The sequence below is a fragment of the Archocentrus centrarchus genome, chromosome 21 (assembly GCF_007364275.1).
Source record: "Archocentrus centrarchus isolate MPI-CPG fArcCen1 chromosome 21, fArcCen1, whole genome shotgun sequence".
NCBI lineage: Eukaryota > Metazoa > Chordata > Actinopteri > Cichliformes > Cichlidae > Archocentrus > Archocentrus centrarchus.
The window spans coordinates 19,288,221-19,300,262 of NC_044366.1; the positions used below are offsets into that span (position 1 = coordinate 19,288,221).

The 12,042-nt window shown below is 39.5% G+C and overlaps 1 protein-coding gene across 4 annotated transcripts in view; it reads left to right on the top strand.

Moving 5' to 3' along the window:
- uggt2 (UDP-glucose glycoprotein glucosyltransferase 2) overlaps window positions 1-12,042 on the top strand; it is a 44,647-nt gene that overhangs the window by 20,570 nt on the left and 12,035 nt on the right. For 3 of the 4 annotated variants that reach the window (XM_030757742.1, XM_030757745.1, XM_030757743.1), the window contains exons 25-33: window positions 223-318; window positions 530-632; window positions 2,343-2,422; window positions 4,931-5,120; window positions 5,252-5,410; window positions 5,581-5,666; window positions 8,565-8,649; window positions 10,424-10,506; window positions 10,830-10,853. In XM_030757742.1, the coding sequence (XP_030613602.1) occupies window positions 223-318; window positions 530-632; window positions 2,343-2,422; window positions 4,931-5,120; window positions 5,252-5,410; window positions 5,581-5,666; window positions 8,565-8,649; window positions 10,424-10,506; window positions 10,830-10,853 (906 nt within the window). The remainder of the gene's footprint in view (window positions 1-222; window positions 319-529; window positions 633-2,342; window positions 2,423-4,930; window positions 5,121-5,251; window positions 5,411-5,580; window positions 5,667-8,564; window positions 8,650-10,423; window positions 10,507-10,829; window positions 10,854-12,042) is intronic. The other variant, XM_030757746.1, reaches the window with a different exon arrangement.

Here is a 12,042-nt window from a genome sequence, read left to right on the forward strand (position 1 = left end):
CGATCTGTTAATAGAGGATTTTCTTAATGTGCTTACATATCAAATGTCTTAAAGTATTCTGTAATGAAGAAAATGTCAATTTTTCAGTTTTGAGGTGCATTAGTCTGACTAAAGTGTTACTCTGTCTTGCTAACAGCTTGATATTATATTGTTTGAGCTCTGTTTAACATCTTCACTAATGCATATGCTTAATAAATGACAAACTGGCCTGTTTTCTCTCAGTGCCAGTGACTTAATTATGAAAGTCGATGCCCTGCTAACTGCAGCCCCAAAAGGAGAAGTCAGAAGGGATGTCCGCTTCATCAAAGACACCCACAGGTGGGCAATGTTTTTTTTTTTTTCCTTTGGACTCTGTGATCTCATGGGAAGGTATTCACTCTCCCTTTTTTTGTAATGGATCTGAAAATTGCTATGCCATCATTTCAAGGAGTGCAGAACTGCAAATCTTTTGATTTGCAGTTCTGCTGAATAAGGATTGTATGACGTTGTGTTGTTGAATTTGCTCTGGTGTGCTTTTTTTCTTCCTCAGTGTACTTCATCTTTCTCCACGTGAGAACGCAGTGTTCTATGATGTTGTGGCCATTGTTGACCCCCTCACAAGAGAGGCACAGAAGATTTCCTCTCTTCTGACTGTAAGTTGTAATCCATATTCATATTTTCTCTATTGTTCTCCAGAATAATACTATGATCCACTTTTGTCTTTATGTTCTTTTATAGATTTTTTTTTATAATTCTAAATAAAAGCATTAAGTTAGTAAAATTTATCTGGGGAAAAAAAGAATGACAAAGAATGAGGAAAATGTCCATATTTGTGTGTATGGTACATAAATTAATAGTGTCATACAAGAAAGCTCATTTATTGTTTGACCAGAAAGTTTTCAAAACATTTGTTTACAAAAAAATGTTAAGATGCAGTTTCAGTATTACAGCTGCCCGACACACACTCACACACTGCACCGGACCCAAAGGAGGGTGAGCCTATGTCACCTCTTCGGGCTGCACTCGGCCCGGCCCTATGAGCTAAACCTCGGACTCCAGGCGCTCTACCTCGAGCTCCCTCCCCAGGCCTGGCTCCAGGGCAGGGCCCTGGTAATCCTATACGAGGCAGAATAACTTGGGCCCTTGATTTTATTAATTTTTTGATAGGAATTGTGTGAATCGCTCTTTATCTGGCCCCTCACCCAGGGACTAGTTTGCCTTGGGAGACCCTATATGGGGCAAAAGCTCCTGACAACATAACCCCTGGGGTGACTGGGACACACAAACCCCTCCACCTTGATAAAGTGGTGATTGACAGAGGTGGGAGATGATGTGGTTCTGTTGACTTCATCAGGTGGTGGCACACTAGAGCGGTTTGTAGCCGAGTGTGAACCAGTGGGAATTAGCACCACTGAGTCCAAGGCCGTGGTTCTTAGCAGGAAAAGGGTGGAGTGCCCACTCTGAGTCAGGAACAAGTTGCTGCTTCAAGTTGAGGAGTTTGAGTATCTCAGGGTCTTGTTCATAAGTGAGGGCAGTGGGAATGGGAGATTGCCGGACGGATTGGTGTAGCGTCTGCAGTGATGTGGACTCTCTATTGATCCGTTGTGGTGAAGGGAGAGCTGAGCATAAAAGCGAAGCTATCGATTTACTGGTAAATTTATGTCTGTACCTTCACCTGTTCACGAGCTCTGGGTAATGACCAAAAGAATGAGATCGCAGATACAAACAGCAGAAAAGGGCGACTGTACTCAGCCTTAGAGACAGGGTGAGAAGTTCAGTCATTCGGGCATCTGATTAGGGTCCCTCCTGGGTGAGGTGTTCTGGGCACGTCCTATCGGGAGGAGGCCCCGGGGTAGACCCAGGAGTCATCGGAGAGATTATGTCTCTCGGCTGGCCTGGGACTGCTTCATCCCCCGGATTAGCTGGAGGAGGTGGCTGGGGAGAGGGAGGTCTGGGCTTCTCTGCTTAGGCTGCTGCTAAGATTGGGCCAAAATTCCTCCATAGTGATGTGAAACACACATTGCCGGTTATCCTGAGTGCCTGATTGCAGTTCTTGCTGCCAAGGGTGGTACAAGCAGTTATTAGCTTTAGTGGGCAATCATTTTTTTCACATGGGGCCAAGTAGTTTGGATACCTTTTTCCCTTAATAAATGAAATCATTATTAACTGCATTTTATATTTACTTGGGTTATCATTGTCTAATATAAAAAGTTATGTAAAGACCTCTATGTTTTCTTGTTTGGGAACTTCTAAAAGTTCTCAAGTAAGTAATGGCTCATGTGTGTCTTGCCACATTTCAGCTACTTTAAGTTGTACTTTTCTGCTGATTTCTAACTGGGTCATATTTTCTGTGAATCCTGCAGGTGCTCAGTCAAGTGGTCAATGTGAGACTGCAGGTGTTTATGAATTGCAGGGCCAAGTTGTCTGAGATGCCTCTCAAGAGGTAAGCTCTCGCTCCAACAGTAATTAAATTTTCCTGTTTGGCTTGTTTGTGTATCCTCTTACTGCTGCAGACTTAGCATCTCTACCTTGGTCTGTCCTTTATACTGCACAGATGCAATCTGCTTAATAACACTACCTTATTGCTTTGGGCTTCCACTTGCATCTCTTGGCAAATTGCTTACAACCTTCACTGTTGCAGTTCAAGCAATGCAGTGAAAACAATAGTAGTAATAAAAAAAAAAGAGTGGCGAATGAAAGGTTGAAATTGTTCAACAATATTTAGCTCAGGTGTGTGTTTTTTTTTTTTTGTTTGTTTGTTTTGTTTTTTAAATAACAGAAATCCTTCAGGAATTAAACCCTCACTTTGTAGGGATAATTTTCATTATGATCTGAATTAACCAGATATAATATAATTGATGGAAACAAGTCCCTCCACACATCACTGGCACATCTACCCCGTCACTCCATGTCCTCCCAAGTGACAGCTGTTTGTATTTGATATAATTGGCTATTTGATACATTTGTGTCGGGTAAATAAACTTGATGTCTCCAATCAAGTCACAACATTAATTCTCAAGTAGTTCAGCATATAACAACAAAGACACGTATCATAATATTTACCTTTGTGGCAGAAGTGTTTTATGTTTTTGTTTTCTTTATATATAATTCTTACTTTCAGCCTGAGTAAATGTGAACTCATGGTTGAAGGACAGACTCTAAAAAACAGAAAAATATCAATACCCACCCAGAAATAGTTGTTGTTGGTGTTAATCTATATCTCCAAGAGACCTATGCTTTGTGTAAACAGTGCCCTTTTAAGTAACAAAATGTCATTAAATATTATATATGATGATTATTTTTAATATTATTAAATACTCTAACTAGAAAAGTCATACAGTGGAAGATTTTTCTTTTTTTTTTTTAAACCACAAAGTCTCTACTTCATGTCCCTTTTTAGAGCCGCAGGCTTGGTAATCTTATAACCCACCCCTGGAGATACTGCTGACTGTGGGAACACATGAATCCTGTTCAGTGTCACTGGATTCATTTCATTCACTAGTGTACTTCTCATAGCGGTGAGACTGCCGCAGAGACCACAGGGCTGCTTATCTTCTTTTTCTCACTTTTCTTCTAGTGGGGAATTGGCCATCTCACAAATTGGAACCAGTCAAATGAGGACTGTGTGTTTCCTCTGGTGTACTGGGTTTTGCCTCCTTAATGATAACTTTTCCTACCACCTATGTTAGCAGCTCCCATCTCACTGTGGCGTCAACAGCGCTGCTGCTGTGGTGGATAATAACTTCTGACAAATCTCCCTCTAAGAAATGTGTTGTAGGCATTTTGAATTAAAAGAATTACCATTAGGAATGTTTACCTACCATGTTATTTACACTTCTTGTGAGTCCTCTGTGTCAGAGGGCACACAGAAGAAAAGCAATTAGCATAAAGATTAGCCTGGAGCTTGCCTCTGCTGCAATTGTAATGATGGAGAAAGAGAACTTTCCAGGTACAGAGAGTGCAGCACATACTTCTGTTATTGGTTGAGCAGGAACACTGGCAGTAATAGAATTAGATTCCTCACTTTGAAGAAATTGTATATACCCAGCTGTCACAACAGAGCCCATCTCTCGTGTCCTAGAAAGAAGACCGTTGCACAACATGTCATCATTTCAGTGCTTACTGAAGAGGACAATGAGTTTTTTGGATGGAATTTTTATCTCGCCCCAGTGGAAAAAGGTTCAGCAGAGTATTTCACTGTTTTGGGCCTTTTATTTGTTGCATATTATGGGTCATTCAGTGAAAATCAGTGAATGCTTCCCACCTGACACCTGACCCACTCAGAATCAGCTGGGATTTTTTTCTTTTAATTTTTTGTGAAATACAGTACCAGTAAAAAAGATACAACTTGAGCACATTTAATTAAGCCGTGCAAAATGTTATCTTGGTGTCAAAATTTACATTAAAAAAAAAGACCTTTCCTAAAATAATAATATCCAATAACAGATAAAACATCCAGGACACCAGTGCTTGATTCTGTTACTCTATGTCATAGACATTAAATTGGTTCAGTTTTTGCTGTTGAGACTATGGCACATTCCATGATATTGATGCTCAAAGCTAGCTATAGAAAAAACTGATTTGGCTGTGTCCAGGTTGTGACAATTGAGTGTGTGTAGAAGTCATCTTGTTGGGGTTTTTAACAGAACTGTATTTTTCAGCCCTGAAAATTTCATGTGGCTATCTCCTGTGCTTAAGAGGGCTGAGAGTGGTAGAAAAATTAAGGCAAATTAAAATAACGCCATTTTCTACCCCTATTTACTTTAAGGACTTGTCATTCAGAAGATGAAGTGTTGCCTGGCTTTATTAAATATGCTGAAATTATTGTACAGAAAAAAAAAAATCAGATGATCCTGAGGTCAGGATGGAGGATTTTTCTTATATTGAACTAATATGTACGGAATGGCCCTTATCTTAATTTGTAGTTTCTTGATTTTGTTTGTCTCCACAGTTTTTACCGCTTTGTCTTGGAGCCAGATGTGATTTTCTTGGCCAACGACACAGTGTCTCCAGGGCCAGTTGCCCGTTTCATCGAGCTCCCAGAAACTCCACTCCTCACCCTTAATATGATCACACCGGAGAGCTGGATGGTGCAGGCAGTGCGCAGCCCCTATGACTTGGATAACATCCACTTGCAGGAGGTATTGTGCTGCTGAGTCATTACTACCCACCAAGCTTATCATTTCCACCCTTAAGTAGGGCCAAGGCACTTTTATTCTGAAGTTCGGTAATTTGTGTGTGGGGGGGGGGGGGTATTTTGTTTTGTTTCCAGGTGAATGGGGTTGTGACAGCAGAATTTGAACTGGAACACCTCTTGCTGGAGGGCCACTGCTTTGACCTGTCAACTGGCCAGCCTCCTCGTGGACTGCAGTTTACGCTGGGCATGAGCCGGGACCCGCTCATGTATGACACCATTGTCATGGCTAACCTGGTCAGCGGCCTTTTGTACTACATCCAAGATTTTTGTGCAATGAAGATGTAGTTATAGTAGTTAACAACAAAGTCTGTAAGCATAGCTGCTTAATATTAAGGTTAAGAAAACTAGTGTGAATTATGTTTTAATTGCCATTACTTGCCCTTTTACCATTTTCATCAAAACAGGGATATTTCCAACTGAAAGCCAATCCTGGTGCCTGGATTTTAAGATTACGTAAAGGGAGATCAGAAGAAATCTATCAAATTCTCACGTGAGTGTTGGAGTCTCATTCTAAACCCCACAGATGTTAAAACTGTTAAGTCCACATATATTTGGACTCTGACAATTTTATTTTTGGTTATTATATATGTCTGTCAAAACAGTGTGGGTATGTACCTTAAAAAAGAGAAAAAGAGTTTAGTGATTATAGCCTTTCTGTTTTATGTCTTCATCAGCTAATAACCCTTCATGACCTATAGTAGAACAAGTCCGCCAGACCATATCTGTACATTTATACATGCTGTATTACCACTTTGTGGAATACTTCAACTTACTGTGCATCAATAGAATCTTCAGAACCCTAATTTTAATAATATGTATGAAAGAAGTCCATAGTAACTACAGGAAGTAGGTAAAAAGTGCACTAATCCAAAATAAATAGAAAATTGTTTTTTGTATTTATATATTTTGCTAGATACCGAAATGCCATAGCTGTAAATGCTAATGACAGCGATAAAGCGCATGGATTACGTTTTGTTGTTTGCGCTTTTTATGCGATTTCTGCGAACCTACTCTACTACATGTTGTACTCTATGATGCATGTCATTGTGGTCTACTACATAAAGGTACCGCTAAAGACAAAAAGACCCATGAACATGAACCAAAAGCGTCTGCTGTAGAGCCCCTCATAAAGCACCACAAAAAAAAAGCAAACCATTAGTTCAAGCCCATGGGTTTCAGATGTTTCACAGACTATTAAAAAATGAAGATTTTATGCATGATTATGCTAATTTGCATATTTTCTAAATGTTTTATGCCTCGGTTGTTTGATTTTTGTGGTGGGGTACAGAGCTAGAATTATGAAAACTGTTTTAAAGTCCAGATATTTCTAGATAGACCCGAGTTATTTAAGTAAATAAGTAATGTGTAATGGGTACCTTTATCCATAGCTCAACATCAAAGTTGCTTTCAGCTAACTCTCCATTTCATTCTGGTAGCTATGAAACCCATCACTATGGTAACGTGGATCACTGCTGACATTGTAGCAATGCAAGGTTTTGATGAGTGCAGGGAGTTCTGCTCAGCATTGAGCGGAGAGAGACAGGTAGGAGGAAAGGGTTGCTATTAAAGAGAAGACAGAGTGGAGAGATGATTCAGCTGGTCACCTGCCATGGCATCCACCTCAGACTGCAGAATATCGGCAGCAGAATGTGTTTTAGTTAGGATGGCGTAGGTGTCAAAGGCTCCACATACTAGAGTGAGCGAGCTTGTACTTGTCTAATTTTCCTGAATAAATAAAAACATTATTTTGCTTTGGTTTGTCGGATAAATATCCAACAAATGCAGCTTTTCATGCCTTGCATTCTTTTAATTCTGCACTTTTATTTTAGTTAAAATATGCTTTAGCACTTCTGACTTTGATCTAAAATAAATCGAATTCTTTTTCCAGGGAATCTCTAGTTCATTGTATCTTTTCTCTGTAACGTAACAAAGTGACAGTACCTTACAGCAAAGTGATGATAATCCCAGCCGTGTATGTGAGTCTGTATGAGCAGCTCTAGTGCACTGGTCTAGATATCCCTACAATCACAGATACTTTTCTCTCTGGCTGTCCTCACATAAGATTTAGGACACATACAGCCCTCGGTTCTTCTTGAATCATTTCAGACAACCAAGATTTATCCCCCAATCCTCCAGGTGAAGCTAAGAGGTGATGTCATTTTTCACCTTGGCAGTGTCATTATTCTTGTGGTTAGCGGCACTCTGCTCTGGTTAGGTGGCCGATCAGAGCCTAGTGGGAGTGTCTGTGCTCTCCAGTCCCAGAGTGTGAATTTTCCTCTTCCACCCTGTGCTGCCAAGGCACCTCACCCTGCCAGCGATGAATGAGATGGCCAGTTTTCCTCTTCTCACAGCAGAGATACAGATTGATCTCTCGTGCTTTCTAAAACAAGCCCTAAAGACTGACTTGCACCGTTGACAGCAGAGGGGGCAAAACACAAGCAGCACTTGAGCATGAGGTGGAGCGGGGTGCTTTGGGTCCAGTGAAAGGGGGGCATTTATCATAGTGATAAGGTTAGATTTTTGCCTTTAGTAAGCATTGGGGTTGTAATGGCTTGTAGTGCATCATGGCCTATTGCTCATCTCCGCCTGAAGTTTGCTCTCTGGTGTTTCACCATTAGGCCCTGCAGATTCTGCCTGCCAAAACACATTCTGTGCTGGGAAAATCAGTCCTAAAACAATTACATTGAAAGGCTGTTTTACGGAATCAGTACTGCACAGACTTTCTCATTAAATCTACTAGTATATACAGCGAGGCTGGGAAGTAGTGATGGGTAAAATAATGGTAAGGTGATTCTTAATGATGATGGAGGGTAATGAATATGGTCAGAGTGTGACCCTGGCAGCTGTCCCACTATTTGCTTTTAAGTGTGTGCTCTCACTGTCTGTCCATTAGCAGCTGTGGTCTTTTTCATATAAGAAGCCTACAGTGTATAATTTGCTTGTGTTGTTGCCATGGATAAAGCATGTAAAGCAGTCTCTGTCACTGATATAAAAATGTATTTCACTTTAATGGTGGCCACAAGGACACTACAGGTCTTAGACTGATTGGGTTAGTTTTGCAAGTGGTAGAAAAAATATTATCACCAAATTTGATTTATTCTGTTTTTACTGTTATACTACAAGCTGGAAATATTTGCTAATGTTCCTTGAACACAAAATCAACTAGAAACAAATATTTTAAACATATTTATCTCTATTGAAGTTTCACATTCTGGCTTAGCAAAATTATCATTTTGCCTTGGTGGTATAATGACTGCTAAAAAGGTTCATTTTATCCAACAAATACAATTTTGTGTGTTGGTGAATGTATATCTGTGTCAAAATTTAAAATAATGAATTATTACTGTGTCATAATGAGCATCTTCTCACTCTTTATCCACTTTTTCAGGCACGATGGAACTGATTCACCTGCAGATGCTGGTGATGTTATAGTTGTGCTGAACAGTTTCCATAGTAAGATCATCAAAGTCAGAGTGAGTGTGTTCTTAAAATATATGTACTGGATGTGCTATATGTAGCACTGAATATTACTGAACTTCAAGTAAAATGCTTTTCTGCAGTTTTGTCTAGGATGTGCCTAGAATTTACAGAAGTTAATCTAGAACATCAAGAAAGAAACAGAAACTAATTAAATTTCATAAACTTTAACTATGTGGAACTTTATGTCACATACACTGCTGTGCACAAGTCTTGAGCTACCCCTCATTTCTTTATATTTTGCTCCTAAGGAGCCAGACTGTCTTGTATTTTTTTAAAGTGATCTTGAGCAGTGGTTCTCCAGGATTTCTGAAGTTCTTTCAAAGGTTGTCTTCCTACATTGGCTGTTGCACCTTGTACATGCCCATTTTCACAGGAATTTTATTTTTGTTTGTTAGGTCACTTAAACACAAAAAAGGCACCAACTCAAGGGATTAATGGACACATAATAGAGAACTTAGTAAAGGACCAATTTTAAATTGTATCTTTAGACACTTTTTTTAGTAGCAGCCATTTTCTTTATGTGAATCTACAAAAAATGCCAAAGATGACACAGTTTAACAGGCATTAAATAGTATGTTTGGAAAAAGAAGGTGATTCCTAAACATCTATAAGCTGAAAACTTGCCATATCGCAACATGATGTGTAGTGTGTCCTTAAAAGATTTGAAGAAACTGGACACGTGGAGGAAAAAAGTGTCAGGCCTAAAATGATACAGTATCTATAGGAAGAAATCTAGCAAAGACCTGATACAGGACCTGAGAGATTTGGCCCTTCAGTTGATCCACTCAAGCCTCATCAGAGATGGTCTCAGTGGAAGGGTGGTGATCATCAAGGTATCCTTAAGAAAGGAAAACAGAAAAAAAAGGCAGAGGTGTGTGTGTGTATATATATATATATATATATATATATATATATATGTATGTCTGTGTGTGTGTGTGTGTGTGTGTGTGTGTGTGTGTGTGTGTGTGTGTGTATGTAAAACACAGTGACAGTGGAGGCTCTCTTATGGTATGTGGCTGCATTTCAGCCAGTGGTGTTGGGGATCTTTTCAAAATTGCCGGTATCATGAATGCAGAAAAGAACTGTCAGCTTTTAATCCACCATACAATACCATGTAGAAAGTATCTGATTGGCAACAGCTACAATTTTCAGCATGGTAATAATCCCAAACACACTGCCAGTGCAGTAAAAGCATACCTGGATAGAGAAACACACAATGGAACATTATCAATCATGCATTGGCCTCCCCAGAGTCCTGAGTGTTATTAAAGCAGTGTGGGATCATCTTCACAGAAAACAGAACAAAAGGCATCCAACTTCCAAAGAAGAGCTTTGAATGTCCTTCAAGAAGCCTGGAAAACTATTCCTGAAGTCTATATAAAGAAATTACAAGAAAGCTGCCTAGGAGAGTTCAGACTATGATGTAGAATAAAGGTGGTTATACCAAATACTGATTTTCGAGCTTGTTAAAATTGTACATTCTGTGTTTTTTCCTTACATACTGTATTTCCATTTATGTTTGCACATTTCAATACATCACTGCAGCTTTTTCCTATTTTCCTAGCCAAATATCAATAAATGAGGGGTGTAAATGAGACTTTTGTACAGTGCTCTATCACTGGATATCCTACATGTCACGCCAAACATTGAATCCTGTTTTTCTGCAGTTTTGCCCAGAATGTGCCTAGGTGTTAAAACAACTATACATAATCCATGATGAAATATTTTCCAGCATTGCTTTATTTTGTGTCTACTTTGTATTTATAGGTGCAGAAAAAAGCAGACAAGATTGGTGAAGATCTTTTAAGTGAAACTAGTGAAAGCAAAGGCATATGGGAGTCCATAGCAAGGTGTGTAATCTCCTATTCAAATACAGCTTTTATTTGGTTGGCTTTAGGAGGTTTAAAGCCCTCCTCCAGCTGACAGGCAGTAACAGCTGTGAACTCATTGATGGATTGATAGATGTGCTGATGCACCTTCCATTTGTCAATTATACATTGCGGTTTCAGGAGATCTTACTCCTCCCCTGGATCCAGACTGCAATATTATGCTGTAAGATCTAGTCTTGCAAAAAATATGTGCTTCTGTAGGTATGTGTGTGTATTTGTGTGTTTCCCCCAATCCTTCCTAACTGTGTGATCCTGTCTCCTTGCTTAATGCTTGCTGTGTGAAGTGTTTGGAGCACTTTTGAGAAAAGGTAGGCAGTTTTGCTAGAAACCATTTAACACCTAATACCTCTTCGTCATACTCATTAGCATGCAGTGTTTATTGGTTGCTTTCAGTTGTTGTGCTACTCTCAAAAGTATTGTAATGAATGGGAATCAGACTATTCTAATGGTAATACTGTAGAGAGATTTTTTTTTTTTTGCACTTGTTTATTCATGTAGTGATTTTTAGAACATCAGCAACACTAGAGGTAGTGTTTGTGTTCATGGATAGGCTCTTCAAGTTTTTTTTGTAAGGTACTATGTTCATTTACATATATCTGTACACAGTTATTAAGCAGTAATGCTGCTTCAGAAAAGATAGTCAAAAGCTGTGCTACTGGATTCATCATGAATCTTATTTTGTTAACATAAGTAACAAAAACTTATTCCTTAAAAACTGGTTCTGGGAATATGCATTGTCACCTGTCTTTTGGAAGCGAGCAGAAGAGCAGTACCATTATGTCATAACTAAGAAGAGCACCAGATCTGGAACCATATTCTGAAATTGCACATTATGAAATGTATAAGCTCCATGTAAAGATACTTACAAACCCCTGGCTAAGCATCTTCATGCTGGGGGTTGGAGAACAAGAAAAATACTTGTATAAATTTCAGTTCAGTGTGTTTGCACTTACTTCACCCTCTGATTAAGGCACTGGACAAGCTGGTATATAGGGACTGAAGTTTAGCTGGTGCAACTTGAGCAAGGGTTTGGTAGGAAGAAACAGCTTGTTTGAGGTCAACCTTTGTACTGTTTTGTTCATGTCTGTATGTACCCTATTTCCTCCTCAACAAAACTTTACACAAACATTGTCACACATACAGCAATTATTAACATCTACATTTAAATATATATATATATATATATATATTTATCACCAATCATGGCTGCACAGGAATAAGCCCTAAGGACAAGCTTGATAGAGGTTAGGGTCTACCACACCAAGCACGACCATAGGTGCTGGCTGTGTAGAGATACCCCTGAGACAATCCAGCACATAACAGCAGGGTGCAAGATGCCAACAGGCAGGGCATACATGGAACGCCATAACCAAGTGACTGGCATAGTGTACAGGAACATCTGCTGAGTATGGTCTGGAAGTCCCAAGGTCAAAATGGGATACACTTCATAGGTGGTTGAGAATGACTGAGCTAAGATCCTGTAGGACTTCCAGATAC